This window comes from Lampetra fluviatilis, chromosome 1 (assembly GCF_964198595.1).
Source record: "Lampetra fluviatilis chromosome 1, kcLamFluv1.1, whole genome shotgun sequence".
Taxonomy (NCBI): domain Eukaryota; kingdom Metazoa; phylum Chordata; class Hyperoartia; order Petromyzontiformes; family Petromyzontidae; genus Lampetra; species Lampetra fluviatilis.
Genome location: NC_136275.1, coordinates 24,318,424 through 24,336,639, shown reverse-complemented (window position 1 = coordinate 24,336,639; position 18,216 = coordinate 24,318,424). Strand labels below are relative to the sequence as shown.

The window sequence follows — 18,216 nt, the reverse complement described above, 5'->3', positions numbered from 1 at the left end:
ATTAAAAACATTTTATTTCATCACGTAGAAGGGAAATAATAAAATAATAAAAAATATGTCAAAAAATATTTTTTTATTTCCCTTCTACGTGACTTTACCGATAGAACCAAGAAAACCAAAGAGCAATTATATTTTACGCAACTTCATATTTGACGGTGGGGCGAACGGCGTCACTTTCTCCAACGTGCAGCAAAAGTTAATGAAATGCGGTGAGCAATTTATCAACCCCCGCCAGACGTCTTTCCCATGAAGTGGCGCGCGTGCGTCAGCGTGACTCACAGAGTCCCCGCGGATGACCGCATCATCACCGCCCCCTCTCACCTCGCACGCCCGACCCGCGCTGCGCACGGGGATGGAACAACGGTGGGGGAGGAGGCAAAGAGGGCTGCTGGGCTGATTGACGCTGCGGGGCGGCATCCTCGCGCGGGTATAAACGTGGTTCGGGATTCACCTCCCACTCGGTAGTGCTGAGTGAGCTTCGACTGGCGGTGAGATCAACTCGAAGGCTCTCCAACAAGTTCAGAGCGACCACGAGTGGAGAGACGAGATGGAACGCCTCGCCTCTGCTATTGCTTTGCTGCTGGTGTCGTCGGTGGTGGTGCTCGTGAATGGCTCACCCAGCTTGGACGGTAATGCAACGTTCGTCACGCGTTCCGCCGCGTTCTCGTACGGTTTGGATGAAGGCCTTTTTCCCGATCGTAAGGGCTGTTTGACCAAATTTTCACCATTGCTGATCATTTGGCTAAGTGCGAGATGCAAAAACTGGGTCACGTACGTATGCTTTGGTTCTTTCGGTAAAGTCACGTAGATAAAGTCTGACTTTAGGTACCTACGTCACTTAGTAGGTACCTACGTGACTTTACCGAAAGAACCAAAGAGTATGGGTCATTGCACTCAAGAAAACTTCAAATGTAGAAATCACGTACGTATGTATGTGGAGCATTTATTTTTATTTAGAATTTATTTCGCACCGTGCGTAGGCAACCGTGCTAACAAACTTAACGCACACACACACACAAAAAGTTATTCGTAAATTAGTCTTAAAAACCTATTAAATTGGTTTTAAAAACCAAATTTCATATTAATCACCAGTGATATTAGCTATGGCTGGGAATCAATTTAAGGTGCTCATTGGGTTCAGAACGCAGTGCGCTGTATGTATTTATCAGAATCATAATGTGCATTTTTATACTGGAGGAAGCCGTTTGGAATGCTCTTCCGATATTAGGAAGCCACTGGAGCTATATGCACTTTTAAGTCCGGATTGAAAACTCATTTCTTTGGAACTGCTTTTTTGTGTTTAGTTTGTTGTTCTTCCCCCGCACCTCCGATTAGTGCGGTTGACTACGTACGGTGCGAAAAAAGTCCAACGTACATACATTTGTGATTGTGCGTTATGGTATAAAGTGCGGTGCGGTTTATTCCACAGTGTGTGCACATACTACGGGGTAGAACGGAGGCATGCCTGTAATATTGAGGGTAAATGATATCAGGTGGGGAGCGATGGTATAGCGGTTAGTGACCCGAGCTAGATTCCAGCTCACGGCTACCAACACCAGTGAAGATTATCTGAACCGGTCCTGTGCCTCTCCTATGTCGACTCGGCCTCAAATGAGTACCTGGTGCGCTGTTTAAACAACTAGAAAGCGGCCGGGCGTGCTGCTGGCCACCCCCTCCCCCCCCTCGTGTGCCGTGCCAGCCGTCATAGGTGCTTATTCGCTAACAGCACTTGCCCGAAAAGTCTATAAAGACTATACGGGTGGTCTTTGTCATGGGCACCCTGCACTGACCAACATTTGTACAATTTGGATTTTAAACTCGCAATCAGTAGTTGAGTGTTCTGCCACAGCATCACCCAGCAGCTGTATGATCAACGGGACCATGGTAGAGCCACATAACTGGGCATATTTAATGTGAGCACAGTGAACATCTCGTATTGTGCTTGTGGCGTGTGCAGACCAGCGGGTGACATGCACTCTGCCTGCAAAGCCTGGAGACTGCCGTGCCGCCTTCCCACGCTACTTCTTTAACCGCAGCACCCTCCGCTGTGAGTCCTTCATCTACGGAGGATGCCATAGCAATGAGAACAACTTCGAGACGATGCAGGAGTGCCGTGCGGCATGCAGCTTCATCAAAAGTGAGTGCCACGAGTCTCTTTTTACCAGCAATTGCTCTGTGACTCGCTAGCAAGTGACGGAAAATACGGGTGTAGTTCTGATGTGATGTCGTGTGTTTGGTGTGATGTCCAACATTTCACTTAACATGCGAAGGGCTTCTGCAGGGAATCATCGAAGAGCTAAGCGGCATCACTGAAAAAGCTGAGCAGTAGACTATGGGTAGATTGTGGGGATGTATTGCTTTGCCTTTACCAGGGAACTGAGACAGCATTGTGGAGGGCATAATTGCCAATAGTTTTCGTCACAATTTGTTTAATTTCAACTCTTAAGTTCATATTATGGCATGCATTTCCAGAACAATATTAAAATATTTCTGTGATGCCACTCAGTGTTTTAGTATACACAATAAAAACGAATGAAGGCCATGCTATGCCAGTCATGGGTTTTTTTTTACTATACTTCACCACACTGGTCAGTGCAGTATGGTTAAGGGGATAGAGAGCTAGCTCAGAATTTACAAAGGACTGCAAAGTATGATTATAGACTAATCGAGTGAGTGGGCAATGACATTTGCTAAAAGCAACTGCCTAAAACAATAGCTTTATACAATTGTACGTTATAAAAGCAGCGTTAATGAAGACTGTGAATGTGCCGTACCATAATCAGCCAGAGCATTATTGCTGTTGATGCATCAGTTGCTGCTGCTGCAAATGGCGATTCTAATTATACATTTTAAATCTGTTGTTTTTATTTTGCAGAAATTCCCAAGCTTTGCCGACCAGACGCAGAGACGGGACGCTGCCGAGCACACATTACCCGCTACTTCTATAACATGACATTGGGCATGTGCATGCCCTTTGTATATGGAGGCTGCGGTGGCAACAGTAACCGCTTTGAAGACAAAGAGTCCTGCGTCTTTTCTTGCATTGAGAAGCCCAGTAAGTCTCCAGACATCTGATGACACATTATAGACAGCAGGGACAGGCATTGCAAGCAAGCGCTTAGGAACAAAGGGGGAATGGGACATGCTACTGACCATACCACCCCCGGCTGTTTCCTAAGCCCAAAGTCAGATACAGTTACTCGTTGAAATTGGTGTTGTGCATGGTCATGAATCAAACCCTGTGTTGTGGAATTGCATTGAGGTGCGCTAACGATGTGCACACAAAGGTAGAGTTGTTTGAATTTGGTTGTGTGCACAATATCATTGAAAACTTAGCAATTTATATTCTTTACACATAGCAGAGACCCTGCAAAGGTTCTCTCTTGAAAATCAAGTGAATGCTGGCAGCTGCACTTGGCAAATCAATGTAGCAAACCAGCTTTTCAAAGGCTCATTGTAGCAAAGCCAATTTATTACTGTGAGCTGTCGTATTCAAGCATCTGGAAAAATAACGTTGCATTTACTTGGAGGTTAAATTACATTCATGTTATGGGAGAAAACACACACACGTCAATCAATATTACTTTATAAAGAAGCCCTTATCCCTTCTTTCAAGAGTATTCCGACCGTGCAACGTGAGTTGTTCTGAATAGAGTAAAAGTACATCACATTCCCAACTCCCTCTTATCCTTCTTTGCAGACACCCCGCGGGAATGTCTGAGCCGACATGATACTGGAGACTGCCAAGGAAATTTCCGCCGCTTCTACTACAACATCCAGAAGCGCTCTTGTCTTCCATTTAATTACTCGGGCTGTGGCGGCAACAACAACAACTTCATCAGTGCCAAGACCTGCTTGTCAACTTGTCTCAGTGGTGAGAACCCAGCAAATGCCATGCCATTCTTACCCCCCATTAACGCACTCAATAAACCACAAGTGAATGGAGACCAATACAGGGAAACGTATGCTAATGAGTGAACAACGAAAGTCTAAGATAGAGCAGTGAAGTTCAGGCTACTAGCAGGTGTGTATTATGGGAAGCCTTCAGCTTATAGTGATTTGAATATTACTGCCACTGATATTGATAAAAGGTGCAGTTTCACAATTCTCTAGAATAAGTTATGCATTGTGAAAGTTGTAGTTTAATTTTCAAGGATGAAGAAAAATATATAAAAGAAAACTCAGGATATGTAGATGGTCACAATGAGCCCATTTCTACAATGCATGTGGATTGTTTTAAAGTGAAAATCTGAGCTGCATACATTAAACACACTACAACAAAGTTTTCCATACTCCAGTCCTCGTGACCCACCAAATACAAATGAACCCTCACGCTGCTTTCACCTGATAATTGTTAAACACGTCCCAAGTGATGCGCTCGGCAATTCAGGCTGTCTGCGAGGAAAGACGTAGCGTGGTGGGTTCTGAAGACCGGAGTTTGGGAAACCCTGCACGATATAACATCGGCTATTGAAGGAAACATCAAGACCACGTGATAAAAAGGGTGCATCTGCTGCCATCTACTGAAAAAGATGACGTCACCAGTGATTATAGAAGGGAAAAAAACACTGTAAACAAAAGCACATTTTACATCAGCAAAATGTGCATAATTCCCACAAGATACAACGGGATTCAAAAATAAATTTATATTTGCTGCAATAGCTATTTGACCTTATAAGGTTGCTCGCAGACACTGGGTGTTTAGATATGGAATTCCATGACACTTTGTGGGCAATTTTTTTTTAATGTTTGGTATATAATTATTAGTCATCTACTGCGATACTAATAAAAGTACCAAATATACGTGAACCATGCAAATTTAAAACATTGACAATTTTCACAAAGCTTAAATAAGAGCGCAGAGCTTCTATGTCCACATGTTACCATTTACAAAATGTCAAATTGCACATGTGTATGGGATGCAGGAGCAGGTGAATTAATGCAACTTTGACCTATCCTGCACTATGAGACAGTCACAACACTCAAGGCAGTGTGCATCTAAATTTAGATGTTGCAACTAAGTTATCAAATTGGGTTTTCTATAAAGCACATTGAAAGTATTACTAAGTTTGTAATATAATTTAAGTGCACATTTTATTCTTATGCAAAACAAACTCTTTAACTGTGTTATGTTTTAACCCGGATATTACATATTAACACTATGCTTAATACATATAGTAATGCTTAACAAATTGGCAATGATTAATAAAAAGCATATCCATGTTTTCATTCCAATGTTATTCTTTTATTTGCAGATAAGATCCAAGTCAACAACGAAAACAGCAACACAATTAAAGATATCTTCACATAAACACATGTTTAACAGAACATACGATGGATAGTAACTCTTGCTTTTTTGGATCATCATTACTACATTGAGAAATGCACAATTTCCATTTAATGTAAATTACCTTTCTGAACAATATCTTTCGACAAAAGTATATTACTGCAAGCACGTATTCTGTAAACCCAACAACTTTATGAAAATCAGTATGAAACGTTGAAGTGGCTATCAATGGTTTATGTACAGTTTGTATGTGCATGTAAATAATACATAATTGATGAATAAGACTACACAAATAGGCAATCCCAAATCACTTGACAAGAGTGGGAGTAACGAGTGCAATGGGAATGTTGTGCACATTTTAAAGTACAATTTACCATTAATATTGCATCGAAGAGTGTTTTTATCAGCAGATGCCTTTAATGGCACTTATTTCTACCATAAAGAGGCTTCAATTGTAACTAACCTTGTGAAAGTAGCAACCTTCCATTCAATGTTATGGTTCTTACATTACTGCCAATAGCAACTGCAGTAGATACAATTGTAGGTAATACATTCATATATACCTTTTTGTCGTAACTGATAAGCCTAGTTGCCCTGTTATACCGTGACTGTTGTGTGAGTTTTAGGATTTTGTATAACAGATGGGTTCAATTTTACTGTACCACAATATTCACAACTATCGATGAGGAAGTAAGACAGATGAAGTGTAAGTTTGTAGCTGTGTTGGTGAGGAGTGTTGGAAAATATTGTAATGTCCACTTTACTTATTTTTTACAACTTAACTTAATTACTGAAGTTATTTAGATTATTTATTACACTACCATAATAGAATACACTTATTTATAGATATGAGTCCTTTCATAGCTATTAAACACACAAACGTTTTTGAGAAATGTAATGCTGTAATTTTAAAGTTGGATATGCTGTACATGATCAGGGGGTTAAAATCATGAAATGAAAGTTATCACATTGTATGTGTATGTTTATATATACACACATCCAGTGTAACTTTATTGCAAGTAAAAGGTGACAACGCTCCCAGTTTGTGCTTCGTTCTTTATCTTGGCTTATGTGAGGTCAAAATTATGAAAACGTTGACCTTTTGACTCGATAATTGGGCTGATCAGTCTTGCACGTGCTTCTCTGCAATTTACACTGGGTAGGTGTGTCGTGGTAGGGGGCTGCAAAAACTTGTGGTGGGCCCTTGGGTTGAAGAAATATCTGCACCCCCCACCACCGAAACCGCCCGACTGCACATACCTCTAGAGGGCAGTCTTTAGCTGTGGCGCAATATATAGCACTATTACAGTTACATGCCTATACATGTATTTAAAGACATTTAAAAGCACAGACCACAGCAGGGCCAGGTTTGAAATGCAATGGAGATTTACATACAACACAGTACAATAAAAATTGCCTGATTCATGCAGAGTTTCCACACATTTGCAAACTTCCAACGTTCGTCAATTCTGAAAAAAAGCATTTCCCCAATAATTCACGTGTCAATTTTTGGCCCGATTAGTCCGTGCAGAACGGGTGGAGCACCATTCTGCAAATAACAGAATCCCAAGGCCAATCAGTAGTCGGGCAGGACGTGCTGACATTTTAAAAAGAGCTCATGGGATGCCTCCAGTATATTCTGATTCGGATCAGCACATGTCCCGCAATGTTCATCGAGTGCTCGCCGAGTTGCATTCGCTTCCGGTTGCTGAACGAAGATCAGCTGGAAGGATCTGTGGGCCATGGAAGCGAGGCGGTTGAGCTTTTCCATCAGAGCAACATATGACGTCTTTCCAACACCAGTTAATCTTCACCAATGGTATGGTGAAGATCCGGTCTGTGCCCTCTGTTCCATGCCAGCCAACCTTAGGCACATTCTAACAGGGTGTAAAACAAGCCTCACCCAAGGACGCTACACTTGGCGTCACAACCATGTCCTTAAAAACCTTGCGTCCGCCCTGGAGGACAAGCGAGCTGCCACCAACTCCCTACCACCCCCAGCAGCATCACACCCCTTACGGGCGACCTTTGTCTGCGAAGGGGCTAAACCACCGAAGAGCGGCTCTATACCAATAGAGCGAGACCAGCTGCGCTTAGCCCGCGACTGGAAAATGCTAGCTGACATTGGCCGGCAACTTGTGTTTCCTCCGGAGATCGCAACCACCACCCTAAGACCTGACATGGTGCTCTGGTCCCGTTCGCTCAAGAAGGTCTTCATCATTGAGCTCACAGTACCCTGGGAGGACTCAGTAGATGAGGCTTATGAGAGAAAACATCTGCGCTATGCCGATCTAGCTGCCGAAGCACAGCATCATGGCTGGAACACAGAAGTCTGACCAGTGGCGGTGGGCTGCAGAGGTTTTGTGGCAACATCTACAACCAGACTGCTTAGAGACCTGGGAATTAAGGGCAAGAGCCAGCGTTCGGCAATCAGAGCTGTATCGGAGGCGGCAGAAGGCAGCAGTCAGTGGCTCTGGATGAAGAGGAAAGACCCCAGCTGGGCCCCAAAGTGAGAGGGCCGGGAGGTATGCAGTCAACAATGCTTGACTCAGGGAGGAGGACACCCCTGCCATGCATAGTCCCATGGGATGTTGGCTATCAACAACAAGGCAACTCCTATGACTAATTGGGAATGGGACGCAAGCGTAGGATTGATCACCCTGTCGCTGGCCGCCTTTGGGGAGGGTGTATGGTATGAAAGGCCGAAACACCCTAGGAACCAAAGGTTCACTACTGACGATGCGCTCCCCAAATTTCACCAGGCTCACTGTTCATGAACTCTTGGAAGTGCTTGCACAAAGGATAGTAACATCTCATCCTGTGTTCTTTGGAATCTGAATATCTGGACTTGTCCAGTGACTGCTGAGAAAGATCAGCTGACAACAGGGCAAAGTCCTTGTGGCGGCACGGAGAGACGGCTGACAGGAGGGAATAGACCCCACTGGGACAGTCATGGGTTAGCTTCCCATTTCTGTAGTTGCCCATGCTTCGCAGTATGTTGGAAACACCCGCTTTAGCTACAGAAAGTCAATATACGAGAATACCCCTAGAGTCTGCGAGATCGGGGGCGGAAGATGACTCATCGACTGACAACATGGTAACGACTGGACCGGAAACGACTATGAGTAATGAGAGCACAGCACAAGAGAACACCACAGCAACTGTCACAAGTTCCACTGCAACAGCAGGCCACAAACAGATGCAGGTATGTGTCTGTGGTTGGAGGAAAGTTACATCACACCATGGGTTGAGGATCCACCAGGGGAAGAATGGGTGTTTGGGTAAAGAGAGACAGAGGCCTCGCATTGATTACTTTCTGCGAAAGCGATCAAATCAGTCGAATGAAGCACAGCAACTGGACGCAAACCATAGTTGTAGTGCATCAGTACCACTGTCATGGAGGACGTAAACTCAAGCACCGAAGTAACAACTGAGGTGGAACCAACAACAGGAGTGGAACTCACCCAGCCTCCCAGACCTGCAGTCGAGAGGAGACTACCAGGGCACAGACCGTATGTGAAGTGGCCTGGCGCCAGTGACAAGAAGTTGTGGGAAACAGTGAATACTGACCTTACCTTGACCCTCGAGAAACTTCGAGGCACAGTGGAGAAGAAGTTGGAGAGGATGGGGGACATCATCTATGAGTACGGGGCAGAAAGCTTTGGAGTGCAAGAGGCAAAAGGCGGGAGAAAGGTTCCAACCCCACCAGTTTCCAGGAGGCAACAAGAAATCAAGCGCCTCGTTCAAGAAAGGAGACAGCTTAAGAAACAGTGGAAGAAAGCCTCGGAAGTGGAAAAGGAGGGCATAGAGGCACTTCAGGCTGACATCAAAACCCGGTTGGCATCCCTCCGTAGAGCAGAGAACCTACGGAAGCGCAGAAGGAAGAAAGAACAAACTAGAACTCGATTCTATAAAGATCCCTTCAAGTTCCTTAAAAGTCTCTTCACGAAGGAAAAAAGTGGAGTTCTAAAAACAACAAAGAAAGACCTAGAAGAGCACCTGAGAACAACAAACTTTGACTCAAAGCGACATGAACATCTGGCCATCCCATCAGATATCCCACCCATTGAACCCCCGGAACATCATATTGAGACCAGCCCTCCGACATGGAAAGAGGTGGAAAACACAGTTCGAAGGGCAAGAACAGCATCAGCCCCGGGGCCAAATGGAGTCCCGTACAAAGTGTATAAGAACGCACCAGACGTCCTGAGGTTCCTCTGGAGGCTTATGAGAACAGCTTGGCAAAAGAAGATAATACCCAAAGTGTGGCGTAGGGCAGGCGGGGTCCTGATCCCTAAGGAGAAGGATGCAGTGAACATCAGCCAATTCCGCCCAATCTCCTTACTGAATGTCGAGGGTAAAATCTTCTTTAGGGTCATTGCCCAGATGATGGCTGAGTACCTGCAAAGGAATGCGTACGTCGATACATCTGTACAGAAGGCAGGAATATCAGGGTTCTCTGGCTGCTTGGAACATTCCAGCATGATCTTGCACCAGATCCAAATGGCCAAGGTGGAGAAAAGGGACCTCCATGTAGTCTTCCTCGACCTCGCCAATGCATTTGGCTCTGTGCCCCATGAACTCCTGTGGTCTGCCTTCAGATTTTTCCACATACCGGACACCATCACAACCCTGGTGAAGTCGTACTTTCAGGATCTGCAGTTCTGCTTCACCACCTCAGAGTTCACCACCTCATGGCAATGCCTGAATGTAGGTATAATGGCGGGATGTACCATTTCTCCATTGGCATTCATAATGGCAATGGAGGTTATCATCAGATCCTCAAAATGGGTTGCTGGTGGAGAGCGAGTCGACTCTGGTTTTCGCCTCCCTCCACTCAGAGCCTACATGGACGACATTACAACATTGACCACCACTGTCCCATGCACCAGGAGACTGCTCAGAAAACTCGAGGAGAACATCAGCTGGGCCCGTATGAAGATTAAACAATCCAAGTCACGCAGCATCTCGATTGTGAAGGGAGTACTCTGTGACCTGAAATTCTTCATCGGAGATGACCAAATCCCAACAGTGTCTGAACAGCCGGTAAAAAGCCTTGGAAGGTGGTATGATGCAAGCCTGAAGGACAAAGACCAGGTGCAACAGCTGCGCAAAGACATCAGTAGTAGCCTACAGTCCATCGACAACACCCAGCTACCTGGAAAGTTAAAGGCCTGGTGTCTGCAGTTTGGTCTCCTACCCCGGGTGTTGTGGCCCCTAGCAGTGTATGAGGTTCCAATCTCAACAGTGGAGAAGATGGAAAAGTCACGAGCTACTTAAAGAAGTGGCTCGGAGTTCCACGATGCCTTACCACCATAGGCCTCTATGGAGATGGTGTCCTCAAGCTGCCCCTCACCAGTCTAACCGAGGAATTCAAGTGTGCAAAAACCAGGCTCCAGATGACACTGAATGAATCTCGAGACCCAGTGGTGAGCAACAACGCGCCGACATTGGCAACTGGGCGCAAATGGAGGCCAGGAAAAGCAGTCCAGGAGGCAACAGCAGCCCTCAGACATGCTGACATTGTGGGTCATGTTCAGCAAGGGAGAGGAGGCCTTTGGCTAACTAGCCGTGCTGCTTGGAGTAAGGCCACTGCACCAGAGCGGCGGAAGATGGTAGTGCAGGAAGTACGCCATCAGGAGGAGGCTGCAAGGTGGGCCAAGGCAGTCTCTCTTGCCAAACAGGGACAGTGGACTCGATGGGACAGTGTGGAGAAGAGGAAGATCAGCTGGAAGGATCTGTGGGCCATGGAAGCGAGGCGGTTGATCTTTTCCATCAGAGCAACATATGACGTCCTTCCAACACCAGTTAATCTTCACCAATGGTATGGTGAAGATCCGGACTGTGCCCTCTGTTCTATGCCAGCCAACCTCATGCACATTCTCACAGGGTGTAAAACAAGCCTCACCAAGGACGCTACACTTGGCGTCACAACCAAGTCCTTAAAAACCTTGCGTCCGCCCTGGAGGACAAGCGAGCTGCCACCAACTCCCTACCACCCCCAGCAGCATCACACCCCTTACGGACGACCTTTGTCCGCGAAGGGGCTAAACCACCGAAGAGCGGCTCTACACCAATAGAGCGAGACCAGCTGTGCTTGGCCCGCGACTGGAAAATGCTAGCTGACATTGGCCGGCAACTTGTGTTTCCTCCGGAGATTGCAACCACCACCCTAAGACCTGACATGGTGCTCTGGTCCCGTTCGCTCAAGAAGGTCTTCATCATTGAGCTCACAGTACCCTGGGAGGACTCAGTAGATGAGGCTTATGAGAGAAAACATCTGCGCTATGCCGATCTAGCTGCCGAAGCACGGCATCATGGCTGGAACACAGAAGTCTGACCAGTGGCGGTGGGCTGCAAAGGTTTTGTGGCAACATCTACAACCAGACTGCTTAGAGACCTGGGAATTAAGGGCCAGAGCCAGCGTTCGGCAATCAGAGCTGTATCGGAGGCGGCAGAAGGCAGCAGTCAGTGGCTCTGGATGAAGAGGAAAGACCCCAGCTGGGCCCCAAAGTGAGAGGGCCGGGAGGTATGCAGTCAACAATGCTTGACTCAGGGAGGAGGACACCCCTGCCATGCATAGTCCCATGGGATGTTGGCTATCAACAACAAGGCAACTCCTATGACTAATTGGGAATGGGACGCAAGCGTAGGATTGATCACCCTGTCGCTGGCCGCCTTTGGGGAGGGTGTATAGTATGAAAGGCCGAAACACCCTAGGAACCAAAGGTTCACTACTGACGATGCGCTCCCCAAATTTCACCAGGCTCACTGTTCATGAACTCTTGGAAGTGCTTGCACAAAGGATAGTAACATCTCATCCTGTGTTCTTTGGAATCTAAGGGTGCACTCATTACACACAGTGCTTGCGACACATCAACTACAATACTTTGCTGATCTCGTCAAGAAAAAATAACAATGATGTGAACTCCGGTCATCCTCGCAGAAGCGGTTTTTGGCTAACCATTGCACAAAGACGGTCACTGCACCACGCACTTTCAGCTGCACTTCTGCAGCCATCTGGATCGCTCTTAGGCAGCCACTGGAGCTAGATTGAAAAACTACTTTCTATAAACTGCTTTCAAACTGCTTTTTTGTGTTTAGTTTGTTGTCCTTTCCCCCGGACCTACGATAAGTATGTTTGGCTATAAACGGTGCGAAAGAAGTTGAACATGTTGCACACTCGTAATGAAGGACGTGGGCAGGTGCTCCAAATGGAGGGCAAACACATTTATTGTGATAATCTGTAAAATGCAAAAGCACGTGCGTCACACACAGCAATTATCAACCAGTCGCCATTAACCACGTGACTGGTGTACAGATCAGGTTACTCTATACCAGGGGTCGGCAACCAAAACAACAAGAAGAGCCATTTCTTTCCAATTCGGTACAAAATTCAGTATTTCAAGAGCCGCAATGCATCTATGTACATACGTACATATCGTCAAGAAGCAGCCCGTAAAGAGCCGCATGCGGCTCCGGAGCCGTAGGTTGCCGACCCCTACTCTATACCATCCACTTATATTGATATCTTGCAATGCAATAGCAATGCAATAGCATTGCAAGTAGTCATACTCTGGGTGCATGGGCATGGTTATAGAATAAACAGTATCAGGGTTAGAGAATTACCAGTATTAACTACAGCACGTCATCCTTAACAGTGTACAGTGATAAACCCCCTTCTATTGATATACACACACTACCAATTCAAAGGCAAGCTTAAAGACTAAAACATTTATATAACTATCAAAACATTTGGGTCCTTTACCTGTAAAATGCAACGGCACGTGTGTCACAGCAATTCTCAACCGAGTCGCCATTAACCACGTGACTTGTGTACAGGTCAGGTTACTCAATAGCCCTGACAGCCACCTACAGGCCCAACTCAGTATCGCATGCTGGTGTACACACGTGCATTGATGTACTGCACAGCACATAAAGACCTTCACAAACCCACACTTAGCTCCATTGCTGCACAAAGAAATAATTAAAAGAGTGGTCCATTTCTAATGCGCCAGAAACATAAATACATACAGCACGCTCGCTCCGCCGACAACCTGAGGCGACCAATCAGTCTCGGGCCCATGACGTCACACGCGAACACGTGCGAGACGAATTTTTGATAATGTTCTCATTCTTCGCCTGAGGACGGCTGCTTGCGTTGTGGCCGAAACGTCGTGAGAATTGTTTCATTATGTTTTATTTTTATTATTTTATTACTTCCCTTCTACGTGACTTTACCGAAAGAACCAAGAAGACGTGCGAGACGGTTGTTCAGTCCTTGACGGAGGTGCGAAATGACGAAGCTTTTAGTCAAAAATGGCTTGGCCGCTACTTAAAAATACATATGCCGATGATGACGAAGAACACGATGGTGATGCTGTTACCGGTTATAAATGCTGAATATTATCATGCTGAAGACGCTGACAGTGATTATGATGAAGATAACGTTACACGAAGTTGACAGGAATGATAAATGATGTTGACAACGGTAATAGTGGTTCCAATGATACATGAATTAAGACGATGGTGATGGCGATAGATGATATCTGAAGATGCGATTATAATATTGATGCAGCTGTAACTACTACCAACCACAAATACTGTACAACAACCCACACCAACACCTATGCTGCAACGATCCACAGAATAGATGCCACCGAGTGATGTCAAAGTCTGTTGATAATAAGTAGAATGAGCTTATCTGTTATAAAATTGCTTTACCTTTTGAGATCGTTTTTGGTCCTTGTCGCTTATTTGGGGTGTGTTGTAAGAGGTGACTTCAACACAGATTATAGTTTAGCAATCGTTGTCGGGGTGGTTTTGGTGATTGATGTCAATGTCAAAACGCATGTATTAACACTCATTCGATTCCAACATTCATGATTTTAAAATCATCCAATCCCCCACCCTCCTCTCCCATTCAGTTAAGAAAACAACACCCACGTGGGCAGGGTACGGCGAATCAGGCGACCACCCCGGGCCCCGGGGTGGTCGCGCTTCGACGTCACGGTGTCAGATGTAATACTTCCGATTTAGTTAGAAGGTGTCGGGGGGCCCAGTGTGATTCGCCCTGGGCCCCCTATGGATGGCCCCGCACATGGGTAAACTCCTCTAACCCACCACGCCACATGGGATATACTTCAATGTTTTTTTCAACACGGGAATGTGCCACATTGAGGCAACAGAGAACACGGAGATGGAGGGAGTGAGGATGACCTTTTATTTTTAAAATAATGTAAGTATCCATCAATATATTTGATATCAGGTGTAACCTAATGTGGTATGTATCAAAATGAGAACTCCTAAAAATATAATTTACTCCCCTTCCTCTGAAATCGGTTGTTGGGCTTGTTTTTAAAAGCAGTGCGCTGTTCTATCTCGTGAGACTTGGCAACACTGAACGTCACTGACGTGAGCTGTGACCAGCAATCCCACGCACGTTGTTAGCTTCACTTCCTTCAGCATTTCCAGGAACCAGTTAAAATACCTCATGCCACTATTTGTCATGGCCAGGAATCACACTTGGGTCACCTCTCTTAGGTCGACTCATCGTTAAATGCGCGTCTCATGTGGCGTGCGAATGATGCCTGTAACCCATCACTTTCGATGCATGGGTTGCTGGATCACGTGGAGAAGTCCAAAACTCACTAAAGTACTCGATGTCCAGAAGTCAAGAGGCATTGGATCTTAAATCTGTGGACTTTTTTTAACGTTATCCCTTCCAAGCATGATTTTTCTCTGGGTATTCTAGTTTGCATTCACATGTCAAATCATCTTACAAATGAGGCGTAAAGGGAACACTTTTCTGCATCACCGTCGCCACCATCATCAGTAGAATAGCCGCAGAAACATCGTCATCAGCTAGAGTAATTTAGCCATGTTCATTTTCATCATTATAAGAACCACTGTCGTCGTCGTTAGGGGCCATCCATAAATGACGTCACGCACCTAGGGGGGGGGGGGGGGTCAGACATTTGTGACGATGTGACGAGGGGGGGGGGGGTTGAGAAATGTGACGTCACATCAAAATGCGCAACTTTAAATAAATATAGACAACACGTTCTACTTAATTAAATATACTTTTTAATAAATGTTTTCTCCTACAACATCAGAGTGCAGCGCCACATTAAATACGCACTTCAATGATAATAATTGAAAGCGATTTGACGCATGTTTTATATTTGGGGGGGGCAGAGCTTTGTGACGTCATATTTGAGGGGGGGGGGGTCTGACTTTTTGTGACGCCGTGACGAGGGAGGAGGGTCAAAAATCGTTCAAAATCGCGTGACCTCATTTATGGACGGCCCCTTACCATCATCATCGCCATCTTCATATGAGCCTGCATTCAGGAATCTGGTGGAGTGTTGAGCCCTTGTTGGTGTCACGGTGTGACACTTGGTAAGCCGCCGCGCTCTGTGCTTGCCGCACGTGGGGAATGACCGCTCCATGCCGAGCCAACCATGTGGCTCACACATCCATCAATGCCCGACATCGGCAGAGTCTAAGCCATAGGGCACTATATTCTTGGTTCTTTCGGTAAAGTCACGTAGAAGGGAAAAAATAAAATAATTAAAATAAAACATAATGCAAATTCTCACGACGTTTCGGCCACAACGCAAGCAGCCGTCCTCAGGTGAAGAACATAGCTGTCGGAAAGACAGCGTCCGACAGCTCTGTTTTTCTTGTGGCCAAAACGTCGTGATAATTTTTATTGTTTTATTTACATTATTTTATTATTTCCCTTCTATGTGACTTTACCGAAAGAACCAAGAATATGAATCCCTGCCTTCACGAAAGCTTTAAATCGAAATTTAACCATAGGGCACTCTTGATATTGCTGATAATTCTGCCAAAAGCTATAAGGAAAACACACATACACACACTCCATTTACATACAGTATTGTTTTAATTTAATTATTGGTTAGGATATAGTAATAGGTTTTTACCATTTTATCTGACACCAAAACTGACACCTTTATACAAGGGATCATGTTTGCAATAACCACAACCAGTCAAAATTCAAACAAAAAGAGAAAACTCTGATAATGATATGCACTGTCCTTGAAATTGATTGGTCCACATCGGAGACGGCTTTTCTTAGAGCCTAGTCTTCACTGGTGTTGGACCAGATGACGCCAAAAGGCATACAACTCAAAAACAGCGCACTATCAGAGTATTGAGAGCTCTGGGTAAGCATTTACATTATGAGACCTCCTTTGCCAGTAGCAAGATATCGTAACACGTTCCTTCGGAGTGGGCAGGTAGGAACTTGGTTGGACAGCGCATTCGTACACGACAGACAGACAAATAATCCCTGGTGGGCAGTGTGTAACCTGGTGTTGCTACCTGTATACAAGATCACTTGAGGTAGCCAGGCAGCCAGCCAGGTAGCCAGCCCCCTTAACTATCGGCCCCTCCCCCTTGCTTAGGCCCCTCCCATTACCCCCCTCCCTTAGGCCCCTCCCCTGACAAACCCCCCATATCCTTAGGCCCCTCCCCTCACCCCTCCTCCCTTAGGCCCCTCCTCTGAACCCCCCCCCCCCACTCAGGCCCCTCTCCTGACTCCCCCCTTCCTTAGGCCCCTCCCCTGACCCTCCTCCCTTAGGCACCTCCCCTCTCCGTACCCGGCAGTAGGTCTCCACCAAACAAAGAGCTGCTTGTAAGGTCTCCACCAATCAAAGAGCTGCGTGTATTATATATTTATTTATGCACGACAGACAGTCAGACATACAATAAATCCCTGGTGGGCAGTGTGGAACATTGTTCCTACCTGTAATAGGTTTTTACCCTTTTATCTGGAACCAAAACTGACACCTTTATACAAGGGATCATGTTTGCAATAACCACAACACAAGCAGTCAAAATGCAAACAAAAAGAAACAACTCTGATAATGATATGCACTGTCCTTGAAATTCTGGAGACTCGGCTCTAAGAAAAGCCGTCTCGGGTGTGGACCAATCACTTTCAAGGACAGTGCATGTCATTATCAGAGTTGTCTCTTTTTGTTTGTATTTTGACTGCTTGTGTTGTGGTTATTGCAAACATGATCCCTTGTATAAAGGTGTCAGTTTTTGTGCCAGATAAAAGGGTAAAAACCTATTACCATATCTTGCTACTGGCAAAGGTCTCATAATATAAATACTGGTTAGGATATTTGTTACGCGTCAGTTTTTAATAACGGACAAAAAACATCCATCATTGTCATCACTGAACAATAGCAATAACGCTGCTTAGTTGTCGGGGCATTATCACTGACCAATCAGAATTCTCGGCGGTGTCGATTCCCCATCACCACTGACGTCACGTCGTGTGCCCTCTGATTGGCCGCATTTCAATTCCCCGCCAAAGGCTGTGGCCCAATTGGCAGCGCGCTCCACGAGGGTGCACGAGGCACACCGGCGGAGAGAAAGACGCGAGGATGTGTAGTAGAGTTACCCACTCGATGTTCACAAACTGGGAGAGCAAATCGTTAACAAGGTATTCCCGCTCAAACTAATGGTCAGGGTCTCACAAGATGTGAGAGCTGACCGTAAACAAGGTTTTCCCGCGCGACCAAACGGTCAGGGTCAGATAGGGTGAATTGGGATCGAAAAGCAGATTGGGAACGACCAATCACAGGGTTCCACAAGGTGGCCGGGGATTGGATAACCCGGCCACGAACAAGTATAAAGCCAGAGCGCTCAGAGCTCTCGGGGAGTTCGACTACACGAAGACCCAAGACGGCGGAAGAAGCCTAGGACCCTGGACCAAGCCCTCCAGCCCTTATAAGGGCTAGGGTTCAGAGTAACCAGTGGTCGGGGAGACATCTCCCTAGGTCCAGTCAGAGGACACTGAAAGAGCGGGATATTAAGTAGCCTGTAGGGTACGGGGGCTTGTACGTTCTGAGTGTAACGGGTGAGGGGACCGTATACCCCTCAGTGCATAG

At 45.8% G+C, this 18,216-nt stretch overlaps 1 protein-coding gene across 1 annotated transcript; it reads left to right on the top strand.

Annotated features, from left to right (window-relative positions):
• Window positions 1-352: 352 nt before the first annotated feature.
• Window positions 353-6,358, top strand: LOC144934256 (carboxypeptidase inhibitor SmCI-like). The gene is made up of 5 exons (XM_078859933.1): window positions 353-629; window positions 1,958-2,137; window positions 2,876-3,055; window positions 3,701-3,874; window positions 5,256-6,358. Exons 1-5 carry the CDS (start codon window positions 548-550, stop codon window positions 5,309-5,311), a joined length of 672 nt encoding a protein of 223 aa, XP_078716059.1. The 5' UTR covers window positions 353-547; the 3' UTR covers window positions 5,312-6,358.
• Window positions 6,359-18,216: the final 11,858 nt, after the last annotated feature.